The sequence below is a fragment of the Hyperoodon ampullatus genome, assembly GCF_949752795.1.
Source record: "Hyperoodon ampullatus genome assembly, chromosome: 1".
Lineage (NCBI taxonomy): Eukaryota > Metazoa > Chordata > Mammalia > Artiodactyla > Ziphiidae > Hyperoodon > Hyperoodon ampullatus.
This window is the reverse complement of record NC_136914.1, coordinates 204,484,119-204,499,157: the sequence shown is the minus strand read 5'-3', so window position 1 is coordinate 204,499,157 and position 15,039 is coordinate 204,484,119. Positions and strand designations below refer to the sequence as shown.

Below are 15,039 nucleotides of genomic sequence, written 5' to 3'. Positions count from 1 at the left end.
TGGACCTAGTGTCTGTCATACAGAGTGATGTAAGTCAGAAAGAGAAAAATAAATACCATATGCTAACACATATATATGGAATCTAAAAAAAAAAAAAAAAAAAGGTTCTGAAGAACCTAGGGGCAGGACAGGAATAAAGACACAGACGTAGAGAATGGACTTGAGGACATGGTGGGGGGGGAAGCTGGGACAAAGTGAGAGAGTGGCATTGACACATATACACTATCAAATGTAAAACAGATAGCTAGTGGGAAGCAGCCACATAGCACAGGGAGATCAGCTCCGTGTGGGACAGGAAGGGTGGGAGGGAGAGGCAAGAGGAGGGGACATGGGGCTATACGTATACGTATAGCTGATTCACTTTGTTATATAGCAGAAACTAACACACCATTGTAAACCACAGTAAATTCCAGGCTCCTGCAAAGTTAGAAGTTAATAACACAAATGCAGAGACAACTGGAACAATAATTCCCATAACCTCTCAGAGCTCAAAGACAGAACTCAAATGACTGTGGGACACATCACTTATTGAAGGACCACCGTTCTTGCAACATTTAATCAGTCACTAAATAAATATTTGCGAGGGATGAAATAATCATTGCGATAGACAAGGGAACTGCCTTTGTGAAGCTTATGGTCTAGCAGGAAAGTCACTAAGCACACAATTGCAAGTATTTCATTAATTACAAGTGTGACAGTGGTATGAAAGTAAAGTCAAGGTATGGGAATGTGTACCAAGAAACCTAACCTAGAGACCTAAGAGGGACCCCTGAGGAGCGAGCATTTCGTCTAAAGGGTGAACAGGAGCTGCCCAGGCAAAGAGCCTGTCCATCTTTACTGAGCATTTATTATATGCCTGGTTCTGTATCAGGCATTGGGGTTAGAAGGATTAATTAACAAGTGCCTTTCCTCAAAGAACTCACAGTCTATTGGGGGCAAATAGACTTCCATTACATCTGCTGCTGGGAAATGATAGGGGCTCTTCAGCACCATGTAACAGATTAAACAATCATTTAAAAAATGTTCTGATACTAAGAATTCAACCAAAAATCTTCCTAATTGCAAAATGTTCTGTTGTGAGTTTAGAGAACTTTAATAATTTAATAAAACAGATGAAATTGAGAAACTGTCAAACCCCGTGGAGCACCCGGGGTTTCACCAAGATACCAAGGCTTGCTTGTCAGCAGATGCGCAAGCTCTGGAAGAAAACTCACAGCAGACCCAGGGCAGCCCAACCATCCAAAAGAAAAGTGAAATGAGAAACTGGACAGAGGGGAGTGAAGCAGGATATTAAACTTTGGAGATCTGGAAAAAAAAATGCTTTTTGGTTAATAATATTAACAATCATCACCATAATGCTAATGATAACTAAACACTCTGATCAACCTGTATGTGCACTTCCACTCAATTCTGTGGGTGGGTACTTATTGTCCCAGTTTATGGATGAGAAAACTAGGGATTAGAATAAACAAGAAATTTCTGTTTATGGCATTATGGCATACTAAATAACCTGAAAACTAAAGTCCACAAAGCATTAGACTTGCTCAACAAAACAACACATCCTTTTAATCACAAAATGGGAGTTTGCCAGTAGTTTGATCCTCAAATGTCAAAATCAAAGGGTGAACTACATATTAGAGCAGTAAATAGGAACTGCAGCTCTCCCTTGGGGGCTGACTGGGACAAATGGCTGGACTCGTTGAACAAGGGGCTTGGAGTTTAACGGCCATAAGAGGATAAAAGATGAGGTACTGAGCCTGCGTGAAGTGGGTAGATAGTACTGAGACTCCTCCACATAAAGTTAGGAACTTAAAAGAGTTACAGCCTCAGTGTAAAGAGACAACAAAGAGAAATTCACCCACTGGGACAAGAAGACCACAAGGAAATCCAACTATCTCTCCTGGGTTCTTCATGGGGAAAAAAAAGCCTACCCTGAGAATTTGTATCCATGGGTCTTCTATCATAAGAGTTTAGAGTTCTAATATACATCAACCAGGTAGTCTAGAAAGCCCCAAAATGAGAATTTAACATAAAAAATTATCCTAAGCAAGTGATATCTCTTAGAGCATCCGACAGAAACAAATGAAAGGACATACCCTTAACCTGGACCATTCCCAAGTTCCATAAATAAAGCCTTTCTGAAAATGAGTTCATAATCCAAAATCCAACACAAACAGAAAAAGTCCACCGTGAATGAAAGTCAGCAGTCACAGTAAACAATAGGAAAGACCTCCAAGACCTTCAAATAATAGAAAAATCAGATAAAGACTCTAAAATAAATGTTTCAATTAATTGAAGACATAAAGAAAGGAATAAAAACATAAAAGATCAAGACACTATCAACAAAGACCAGTCATATGTGAAAAAGAATCTCTAGAAAATAAAAATTAAATTATTGAAAATAAAATCTTGATGGATTGGCTATTAGCAGATAAGCACACCTCAGGAGAGACTTAGTGAACAAGAAGATAAAGCTGAGAAAATGTAACGCAATAAATAAAGAGAAGAAAAATATCAAAGAGGTCAGTAGATAAGAAAAAAAGAATGGGAAGAAGTCCAACATACATCTAATAACAGTTCCAGAAGGAGTGAAAATAGAAAGATAAAGGAGAGATTATTCAAAGACACAGTGTTAAAAAAAGAGACAAAAGGCCCAAAATGCAGTCACCTGTGTTAAGCCCACATCAACAAACTGAGACTTAATGCCTAACCCAGTTGCAATTTCAGCCTTTCCTAGAAATGTAATTTCAACTGGTCAGTCTGAAATTACCCAGTCAGCACTGGTCATTCCTGGTCAGTGAGGAAATCTGCCTGACAGACCCCTGCTGTACCCCAAAGGAAGGTGACCTTGCCTGAGACAACACACTCTTTGCTAGTAACTTCCTTGTCCTGCCCCCTTCTGCCTATAAAAGTTTTCCATTTTGTACAGCTCTTTAGAGTTCCTTTCTAATTGCTAGATGGGATGTTGCCCAATTCATGAATTGTTGGAAAAATCCAATAATATCTTCAAAATTTACTCAGTTGAATTTTATTTTTTAACAACAGGAATCCTCAGATTCAGGAAACACAATGAGTCCTAAGCACAGTAATTAAAACTAAATTCATACCAAATGCATTGTGCTGAAATTCCAGAACATGAAGGACAAAGAGAAACTCTAACAATCAAACAAAGAAAGGGCAGGATACTTAAAAAGGAGCAATAATAATTAGACTGACAGCAGACTCCTCAATAGCATCATTAAAAGCTAACACAGAGGACTAACATCTTCAAAGTACAAGTAGAAAACAGGGTTTCAACTTAACCATTTACAAGTAAGGCCAAAATAAATACATTTTCAGACAAGCAAAAGAGAGTGTTAGTTATTGAAAAATTTGTCATTTTTAAGAACTATGAAAGGATGCACTTCAAGAAGAAGGAGATGGAACCTAGAGGTAAGAAACTGGAGAGGTGAAGAGACAGAAAACAAAAGAACTGGTAAATATTCTGGTGAATCTGAATAAATAATTCATAGACTCTATAAAATACTGATGATGATGACTAATACTGGGAGGACTGTAGGAGGTAATTGGAGTTAAAACATTCCAAGTCCCTGCACTGTTTGTAAGAAGGATAAGGATATTGATCAACTTTACATTTGTTTAAACTTGACGTCAACTATGCATGTTAAATTTTTAAGGAAATCAGAGAGAGATGGAATTACACTGAGTGGTGGTAACTATTCAGCAAAAATAAATAAATACACCAGGAAAAGGAGAATAGGGAGTAATGAGGAGAGAGAAGTGAGTGGTGGAGGGAATAAGAGGGAATAAAGAAAACTCAGTCCAACAGAAAGCAGGAACACACTATTTTTGAGCGTTAAAAAAGAAACAAATCAGGGTAAATAATAGAAAATAAGAAGTAGAAATAACCCTAAAATTATCAATAAATATAAATAGACTAAACACACAAGTCAAAAAACAAAGATATCAGATTAGGTTTGTTTTTTTATTACAAGAGACTCACTGAAATATAAGGACACTGAAAGTTTAAAAGTACAGAAAAATGATGCAAAAAAAAACTGGTAAAGCTATATTAATATCACACAATTTCATAAGTAAAAGCATTAAGGATTAAGGAGGGTTCTTGCATAATATTAAAGGAACAATTCACCAGGAAGAAATGTTAACTATAACCTTTTACTCACCTTGTGAACATAATCTAAAATGTAGTTAAGGCCAAAAACTACAAGGAAAAATAGACAAATCTCCAAACTTCTCTTCTGTAATTAGGCAGAGAAAAAAATTAGGAAAGATATAGATTTGGACAATGCAATCAACAAGGTTGGTCTGACGAACATCATATAGACTCCCGAATCTTGAACATTTGGAGAATACATGTCTTTTTCAAGCACCTAGGCATTGGTTATAAAAACTGACTATCAGCAGAAGCAAGAAGAACTATAATTCTGCAGCCTGTGGAACAAAAATCACATTCACAGAAAGACATACAAGATGAAAAGGCAGAGGGCTATGTACCAGATGAAGGAACAAGATAAAACCCCAGAAAAACAACTAAATCAAGTGGAGATAGACAACCTTCCAGAAAAAGAATTCAGAATAATGATAGTGAAGATGATCCAGGACCTCGAAAAATGAATGGAGGCAAAGATCAAGAAGATGCAAGAAATGTTTAACAAAGATCTAGAAGAATTAAAGAACAAACAAACAGAGATGAACAACACAATAACCGAAATGAAAAATACACTAGAAGGAATCAACAGCAGAATAAATAAGGCAGAAGAACGGATAAGTGACCCGGAAGACAGAATGGTGGAATTCACTGCTGCAGAACAGAATAAAGAAAAAAGAATGAAAAGAAATGAAGACAGCCTAAGAGACCTCTGGGACAACATTAAACGCAACAACATTCACATGATACAGGTCTCAGAAGGAGAACAGAGAGAGAAAGGACCCGGGAAAATATCTGAAGAGATTATAGTCAAAAACTTCCCTAACATGGGAAAGGAAATAGCCGCTCAAGTCCAGGAAGCTCAGAGAGTCCCATACAGGATAAACCCAAGGAGAAACACACTAAGACACATAGTAATCAAACTGGCAAAAATTAAAGACAAAGAAAAATTATGGAAAGCAGCAAGGGAAAAATGAAAAATAACATACAAGGGAACTCCCATAAGGTTAACAGCTGATTTCTCAGCAGAAACTCTACAAGCCAGAAGGGAGTGGCACGATATACTTAAAGTGATGAAAGGGAAGAACCTACAACCAAGATTACTCTACCCAGCAAGGATCTCATTCATATTCGATGGAGAAATCAAAAGCTTTACAGACAAGCAAAAGCTAAGAGAATTCAGCACCACCAAACCAGCTCCACAGCAAATGCTAAAGGAACTTCTCTAAGTGGGAAACACAAGAGAAGAAAAGGACCTACAAAAACAAACCCAAAACAATTAAGAAAATGGTCATAGGAACATATATATAGATAATTACCTTAAATGTGAATGGATTAAATGCTCCAACCAAAAGACACAGTCTTGCTGAATGGATACAAAAACAAGACCCATATATATGCTGTCTGCAAGAGACCCACTTCAGACCTAGGGACACATTCAGCCTGAAAGTGAGGGGATGGAAAAAGATATTCCATGCAAATGAAAATCAAAAGAAAGCTGGAGTAGCAATACTCATATCAGATAAAATAGACTTTAAAATAAAGAATGTTACAAGAGACAAGGAAGGACACTACATAATGATCAAGGGATCAATCCAAGAAGAAGATATAACAATTATAAATATATATGCACCCAACATAGGAGCACCTCCATACATAAGGCAACTGCTAATGGCTATAAAAGAGGAAATCCACAGTAACACAATAATACTGGGGGACCTTAACACCTCACTTATACCAATGGACAGATCATCCAAACAGAAAATTAATAAAGAAACACAATCTTTAAATGACACAACAGACCACATAGAGTTAATTGATATTTATAGGACATTCCATCCGAAAACAGCAGATTACACTTTCTTCTCAAGCGCACATGGAACATTCTCCAGGATAGGCCACATCTTGGGTCACAAATCAAGCCTCAGTAAATTTAAGAAAACTGAAATCATATCAAGCATTTTTTCTGACCACAGTGCTATGAGATTAGAAATCAATTACAGGGAAAAAAATGTAAAAAACACAAACACATGGAGGCTAAACAATACATTACTAAATAACCAAGAGATCACTGAAGAAATCAAAGAGGAAATGAAAAAAATACCTAGGGACAAATGACAATGAAAACACCACGATCCAAAACCTATGGGTTGCAGCAAAAGCAGTTCTAAAAGGGAAGTTTAGAGCTATACAAGCCTACCTCCGAAAATAAGAAAAATCTCAAATCAACAATCTAACCTTAAACCTAAAGGAACTAGAGAAAGAAGAACAAACAAAACCCAAAGTTAGCAGAAGGAAAGAAATCATAAAGATCAGAGCAGAAATAAATGAAATAGAAACAAAGAAAACAATAGCAAAGATCAAAAAAACTAAAAGCTGGTTAAAAAATAAATAAATAAAACTGACTATTTAGCTGGTCACAAAACAAGTCTCAATGAATTCCAAAGAATCAGTATAATACCGATCACAATGCAAAAAGTGAGAAATCAATAACTAAAAGATAACTTAAATACCTATATTTTTAGAAATTTAAATTTGTACTTTTAATTACCACAGGAGAAATAGTGGATATTTTTTAAGACTTACTCTCAAAATAGAAATAATTTTGAAAACAGAAAATATTTAGGACTAGATGAAAATGAAAATACCAAGTTTCAAAACCTGTGGGAAGAAATGAAAGTTTTTCAATGACATTTTGTACCTGTAAATGCTTATTTATATTAGAAAAGTAGGCTGAACATTAATGAGCTGAGCACCAACCTTAACCAGGCAGAAAAAGAACAGAATGAACCCAATGTATGGTTAATATTATGGGCTTTGGAATTAGAAATAATAAGAATAATTGGTCATTTATTTGCCAAGCATAATGCTAAGCTCTTTCAATCCTCCTTTCAACATGCCTTTTATTTTTAACATTTTGCCAATTTTATTTCATTGATCCTCCATCTCCCTATCCATGTGTCTCCGATCCCTTCCCCCTTTCTTCATTTATTTGCTGGAAAATTCTAAGATAAACCCCAGACTATGTATCATTTCGTTTGTAAATACTTCAATACACCTCTCTTATAAAAAGGCTTTTTTTTTTTTTTTACAAAACATAACCATAACACTCCTACCACACCTTATATAATCAACACTAATTTCTTAATGTCATCCAACACACATCCCATGTTCAGATTTCAGTGACTGTAGAGAAAACAATGAACAGAGACACAGACCTTGCATGAGGCCAGCCACACGGAGGGCCCAGGCAAAAGAGGGAGCTACTGTTGTTGGTACATGATAAACGGTGACCGAGGACATTGAGGTGTCATGCTTTCCCCGTGTGGGGATTGAACGAGAGTGATGAAACCTGAGACGATGACTGAGGGCAGCTAAAATGAAGGGGGATAAATGAATTCTTTTGGCACAATTACGTGCTAGTTTCTGTGCTGCCTGTAGAGTGAAGCCATGCTCTTCCTTTCACTGAATTACTCAGTTTCGTAGGGAGCTACTGAAGTTAAATGGTGACACTGCTGGGGACAAGTAGCCTTATATACTAGAATTCTCTACCTAGTGCTGGTTAATTTTATTACCAGGGAGAATCACAGGCTTTCCCCACACTGGAGTGCCCTCAGAAATCAGGGATATGGGCCAGGAGCAAAGTATAGGAGCTCTCTCCCCACATCTGGGGAGTTAAGACCCAGGCAACCCAGGAGCATCTGTGTGAGTGCACGAAATAGGACAAGGTATGATGTCAAAGACGGAGATCCTGAGCCATTAGTCTTGCACACTCTTAATGTCCCAACAACATCCCTTTTCATAGGTTCTATGTTGTCCCATAATACAGATCAAGAACCTCAGGTGCAGAGAAGTTAACCTCACACAGCTACGGATTGGCAGAGGCAGGATTCCAACCAAACTCCTGAGGTTCATCTTCCTCATCCACTGATTGGGGATGACAACCCCCAACCCCAGAACTGTGAAGAGGAATTGAGACAAGGAGATAAAGCCACCAGCACAGTATCTGGCACAATGAAGATAATGGTGATGAAGGAAATGATGGTGGTGACAACTGGTACTTGCAAAGCTATAGGCCCACAAGGCCGTTACCATTGTTAATTGCTCCAGAATAACTTACTGCATAAAATCCTCAAAAAGATACCTTTCCTTCCATTTCACTCCCACAAACCTTCAAGAGGACATTTGTGCTCTATGTGAAAGCTAGTTTTCAAAGTCAAAATCATGGCATTTCACATTATATGAAGATATGAAGAAAAGTATTTAAAAGAATCTAAGGAATAAAACTGCAGGGCAGCAGGGAGCTCACATTAGCCAATGCAGTAAGTGTAGCCTTGAATTTAATTTTCTAGAATTCTTGAAATATCAGTGATGGCAGCATAAAAGGCCAATTAATCAGATTGTTTGTTCTCTGTGTGTGAGTCCCTGTTGCCATCTACAGTTAAAAATGGGGCATGCAACATTGCCAAATAACTAATTCTAAAAACACTGTCCTGGAGATGATGGTGCTAAGAAAATATACTTGTTCAATGAGTACAGACAATGGAAATGTTACCTGAAGGAGCAGCTCTTTTTCAACCACCTCTTCTGTCTTGCTGATGAGACGCTTCTGCAGGGTATGAATTTTCTGTATCAGCTCAAAGGTACTGGGGTCACTGGCCTACTCAAGGGGAACAAAATAAAGCAGCTGAAATTATCAGTTTCAAAGCACAGAGGTCCCTATGTAAAATAATTATTGTTCTGTTAAAATCTATTGCAAAGATGTAGACCCAATACAGAAAGAATTAGAACCAAAAAAATAAAAATAAAAAGTACAACAGATGAGACAGTCATCAAAACAGACTGATGTTTGGCTCTAGTTAGCCAATAAATGGAAAGTGAGTATGTTTATTCCACCAGGGGAAATAATAACAACAGCAGCAATAATGGTAGCTCCTGGGCCAGATACCTGGTTCTCTGCCGCCATCTGGACACTATGCTAAGTGTTTTTCATACATTATCAAATTTTAGTCACATGACAGCCCTACTAGACAGTATTATCTTCCCCTTTTACAGATAAGGCAACTGAGGCTCAGATGAGGCCCTTTACCCACACCGATAAAGGTCAGAGCTGGATTCAAGCCCAGATATGCCTGGCTCCAAAGCCTGAGCTTCTTAATTACTATGCTCTGAGGTTTTCCCTACCATCATTTCTGTTTCCATAGGAATGAGACAGGGTTCCCTAATTCATTCGGTCTCAGGATTCTCCTTTCGTAATTGTCAATAAGAAGATTCATTACAGCCTATGATGGGGAAAGTTTCTAGGATGTGGACATCTGCTAATAATTGGCAGCAGAACAGGACCATGGCATTTAGCTCTCAAACAGCATTATCAATCCGTAAGGCTCTGATGCGCCTTCAATAGCTATCTGTGTACAATTCAAACAAAATCTACAGTGATACATTGATAATTTGTCCTCTAGACGTTGAACCAAAGCTTTACTTTCAACTGTACTGACATTCTGAATTAATCTAGCAACTGAATATTTTCAACTACCTCTCAGAGTCTCTATTTTCTAATTTTTTTAAATAGACATTGACATGGAATTGGAAACTTTAAAGATCTGCTTGAAAACACATGGAATAAACTAATGTGACAGTAAATGAATTTAAAATTTTCAGCTCCTTAGAAAAAGTATAGATACATGTATATGTATAACTGAATCACTTTGCTGTACACCTGAAACTAACACAACATTGTTAATCAACTGTACTCCAATTTAAAAAAAAAAGTTGTGCAACAACCAAAGCTACCACAAAAATAAATAAATTAATTAAATTAAATAAATTTTAAATAAATAAATTAAATAAAATAAATTAAATTAAATTAAATTTTCAGCTCCACTTCCCCAAACGCATCCATGTTATTGTTATTTAGCAAGCTACTCCACTCTTGGCATTTGAAGAGGAATAAATGAGGGTCCAAAAGAGGTGGGGGGAGATATTCCATTGACTATGACTTTGCTTAAGAAATACTAAGCAGTGCCAACCGGTATCCATATTTTGGAAGTAGATTTGGCACACATTCACTTGGCAAGACTGGATGTCGTTAAAACTCAGGCCTCATGTTTACATAACAATTTATAATGCATTATCCTTAATGCTTTCTTCATTTAAAGGAAAAAATGAAAATGGAAAACAAAAACCTACTTGGTTATTTTTCCCCCTTGCCCTGCTCTTTCTTATATCACATACTTCTATTCTCCCAACACCCTAATTGTTCACTTAGTCAAAACCCCTTCTGGCACCCACATTGCTGGGTACAACTAAAGGAGATGGGCATCTTTTTCTTGAATAAGCAGAGCTTGTCTGTTACTGTTATCTGCTGGTGGAAATGTTTATCAGGAGGTCATAAAATAAAATATGAGGTTTATCATCCATCACCTACCAATGGGACTTTGGCTGTGTTCCCAGATCCTAAAAGAAGGAGTTTGACTAACACAATGCTAGTTCTTTGAAAAGAGGGCAAGTTTACAAAAGTCCTATTTTCTTTGGGAAATAAAAGGGTGCAAAGGCCAATTGAAAGATGGCGAAGACGCTGGTAGCCAGCGCAGCTGAAGGCAATTAACCATCCAAGACAAACAGGTAGCCGCAAAATAGCTGGTTGACCAAAAACTGCTTAAACAACAACAAATAATAATAATAATAATCAATGTCAATTGGTGAGGCCAGTTCACAGCTTTCACTGGGTCTTCTTTAGGCAGAAAGGATTTTGTCCAAGACTTTTAAAAACAAAACCCAAATCTGGAACAATCCAATTTACATTTGATCTAGCCTTGCATTTTAGGTGACAATGGCATAACATTAAATAAAACCATGCTTCTTATTGTGTCTTAGGTAAGAAGACAAGCAGGTTAGAAGGAGGTTTGGGGGTGGGAGGAAGGCTCTCCTGAATGTTACCTCGAGCTTTCTCCATCTGTGCACATTCATGGGGTTCTCCAGTTCCTCCTCCAGGGCTCGGCATCTTGTCCTCTCCTTCAGGAATTCCCTTTGCGTGTGAAAAAGCTCCTGCCTGAATAAGACAAACTTTCTTTTGCAAAGAAGTTCTCCACCCATTTGAAATCCTTTACGTGCCCACTATATCTTACACAAAAAGCTGGGATTAGAGAGACTTCAGGACCACTGAGACTAGCCTCTTAATCTGCGCAAGACACAGATGATATCAATTCTTGCAGAGTGCAAACGCCAGCTTTAGCTTTACAACAAAAAAAGTACCAGAGCTTCAGAATTATGATTCTGGATACCCAAGGAATTTTAGAAGTATATGGAAAGAAGAGGGAGGAGGTAAATTATGAGGATTTCAATATATTGTTCAATGTGTCTAAACGTCTCCTACAGTAGCAGAAGAAAACAAGCCACATTCCACCAGGAGGTATGGCATCTGAATGCAAGAGATTGAGGCTCAGGTGAGAACCTGACATTAATTAGGGCAGTGCATCACCACCCTGATGACATACTGGAATCACCTGGGGAACTTTAACAACATACCTTTGCCTGGACCCAACCCCCAAAGGGATTCTGCTTTAATTGGTCTAGCATGCAGCTTGGGTTTCGTAGATTTTTTAAGTCCTGCTGGTAATTCTAATGTGCAGCCAGCATCGAAAAACACCAAATTAGGAGTGATCTTTTCTCTCATGTTCCGCAACTACACAGATGGCTGAAAAAGTCCCGAAGAACTAGCTCTGGCTCAAACATACTTCTAAAATCTGTAGGAATCTCTAGTTAATAGGTAACGTGCTACAGCCATCCACAGTACCCAGTGAGCTGGCTGCCACCCTACTGAAAGAGAAGCTCTGCTGGGAGGTGGAGAAGAGGCAAGCACTCGCGTTGACACGGGCAAGAGGATATTATTATCTGTCCTCATCTGCTGCGTGTGCGCAGATTACTAATACTAAGCCATCTCTTTTACTTAATTGCTTCATTTAAACCAATAATACAACTTCCCCTCATTAGCAAGACAAACCATTAGAATTAACTGCATAATGTTCACTCAACAGGGAGCTCAAGCTGCTTGGAATTAAAACCATATTTTTAACACTACGATTTTCTAGAGTGGCATCAGCAGCGAAGGGCAAGAGTATTAGCTACTATTATTGATGGCTTCTTTTGTATCAGACTCTGTGCTAGGCATATTACGTTCCTTTCCGTGTTTAATTTTAACTGCAAGTCTTAAGCTCAGATAAGTGATTTGCCCAAGGTCGCACAGCTTGTAGGTGACAAGTCTGAGATTGGAATTCATGCCTGCTTGCCTCCAATATTTTTATTGTCTTCCCATTATAAAGAAGGTTAAAATCTATTATCAACAAACCAGCAAAGTTGACTGAGAATGGGTAGAATTTGGTCCTTTGCGTATATAATAAAAATAACACATGGTTGGCAAGTTTAGCGATGGTCCTGGAGATCATTCAATAGCTACTTAGAATGAATCCATTTGTCTCCAAAATGTCAATGGTAGCATCTCTGGATAGTAAACTTATGAGAGATTTTCTAATCGCGTCTTCATAATTTTTCTGCATGCCCCGTGTTTTCTACAATGAATCTGTACTACTTTCATCGTCTGAAATATGAGCAACTCTTTAAAAGAAAAAAGAGTATTGATCTATCCTTGATGGTGGCAACTTCCCTTGCTATTCCTGAACATATTCACTGCATTTAAATATCAAAACTATCTAATTCAATTACTTTAAGAAGTAGATCCAAACTGTGTCCTTGTCCCAAGGTGGCCAAGGATACTGTTCATTTACAAGTCTGTGGAGAATAAGATAGCTACTGAGAAAACACCAGACCTATTATTTAGTTTCTTGCAATTGCCTATATAAAACATGGTGATGATGGGCTTCCCTGGTGGCGCAGTGGTTGAGAGTCTGCCTGCCAATGCAGGGGACATGGGTTCGTGCCCCGGTCCGGGAGGATCCCACATGCCGCAGAGCGGCTGGGCCCATGAGCCATGGCCGCTGGGCCTGCGCGTCCGGAGCCTGTGCTCCGCAACGGGAGAGGCCACAACAGTGAGAGGTCCGCATTCCGCAAAAAAAAAAAACAAAAAACAAAAACATGGTGATGTTCTCCCAAAGGGAAAGTAGATCTTGTATAATGTAAGATTTAAAGCAAAGAGAAGGAGCGCTAAGCTGAAATGAAAGCTGCAGAAGATAAATCAAGAGTGAGATGTAAAATCTGGCCGCCTTCTAAGGAAACACAGTTTTCAAACAGTGTAAAATTAAATTTTTCCCCTCTTTTCATTCTGCATGTAATTCCAAGAAAAAGACGTGCAGACGTTACCAGGATTCAATTTAAATATTGATGCTCCATTTCTCGCATACTGCCTTATTAAAGAAATTCTAAAGAGCTCATTGGGGGAATTTTTTTCTGAGTTGTAACTAGTTTGTGATTATGATTTGACTTGAAATTTCTTTTTCTAAATCCAGAATAAAGTTTTCAAAAAATCCTTTTGCACTTGCTTATGTTCCCCTGAAAGGAAACCAGTTCATTTTTTGTGACACAGAATGGGCACGATATAGATTCTGGATTATGGTAAAGTTGTTCTCATTATCTGCTAATCATTTCAACATTAAAAAAATTATTTTATGCAACTTGATAAAGACCTTCAATGACCAACAGGAGGAACACAAGGTCATTTCAGGAGCTCCCCACAGAGTGCTGTGTGCTCACCTCCCAGGGGGTCTTCTATTACCTGAGTTCGTCAATATTAGCCACACTCCTGGCAAGAATCCCCTTTTCCCAGCGAAGCTTCTTGATCTCAAGTTTGAGGATTCTCACATCCTCCAACCTCTGGTTGTACTGGCTCTCGCCTTTATTCAGCACGGACTGCTGGATCTTGATCTTCTCGTAGAGCAAAGCCAACTCATTATTGCGCCGGACTAGCTGTGACCCAAGGATATCTCTCTCGCTGATGACCTAGAAAGGTAAGGAAGGGCACGGCCACCAGGGGACAAAAAGACCCATGTTTCATCATGGCAGCAGTATTCAGTCTGTCAAGAACACCCATCCAATGGCCACATGTGCTAGGCACTCAGTGGGTGAGGCCCTGGAAATAGCCTGCTAGACAACCAACACTGGACTCCTCCCATGAGAGTTGGCAACCTTGTTGGAAACAGTACAACAAACAATCTATAATAATAATAATACAATAATCCTTGGCCCATGCGTGTTTGCTTGGTTGGTTTTCTCCAACACATTATAAGTGTTTCAATTTGAATGCCTTTAGGGTGAGCTAACTCTTGCCAAGTTCTATTGTTCCTTACTGTCTTGCATTAGCCAATGTCTCTTTTTTTTAACCTGCCAGATCTCTGAAAGCATTTAAGTTTCTAACCCCCAAATTATGTAATTATTCATTGTAATTATACACGAGCAATTATATTATGCTGGAATGTAAGCTCCCTGCAAGTTCATGTCAGGTCCTGGTGATAGAGGGGCGTGCACTCCCGCTTTGGACCCACCACTGGAGGAGGAAAGTGCAGCGGCTTTTCTGACTTGGCCACAGGGAGCCGGGCAGTCCACAGAGGCCCAGCAGTAGGTCCTTAACCAGGTTGAGGGTAGGAGGGCACTCCCTTCCAGCCCTCTCCCTTGGTGCAGGAAGTGCTATAGGCAACATCACTGTGTATATAACGGACCTTATTTTCTTGTTGGTCAGTGTATTCCCCAGAGCCTAGAGGAGTGGCTGACACATAGTAAGTGCTCATAAATAGGAGCTGAATAAATGAATGAATATTTCATAATTAATCAACAGAAGGTGGGCCTCTGGGGCCGTTCTTCTGATAGACTGAAGGGAAGAGCTTAGAAAAGAATGAGGCTTTGTGAAGAGTTGCATCAAACAC

The 15,039-nt window shown here is 38.6% G+C and overlaps 1 protein-coding gene across 1 annotated transcript in view; it reads right to left on the bottom strand.

The window, feature by feature from the left end:
- CFAP58 (cilia and flagella associated protein 58) overlaps positions 1-15,039 on the bottom strand; it is a gene marked incomplete at both ends in the record, with an annotated part of 121,292 nt that overhangs the window by 53,982 nt on the left and 52,271 nt on the right. Inside the window, 3 exons of the mRNA XM_079712002.1 lie at positions 8,724-8,828; positions 11,108-11,219; positions 13,896-14,119. Of these exons, the coding sequence (XP_079568128.1) occupies positions 8,724-8,828; positions 11,108-11,219; positions 13,896-14,119 (441 nt within the window). The remainder of the gene's footprint in view (positions 1-8,723; positions 8,829-11,107; positions 11,220-13,895; positions 14,120-15,039) is intronic.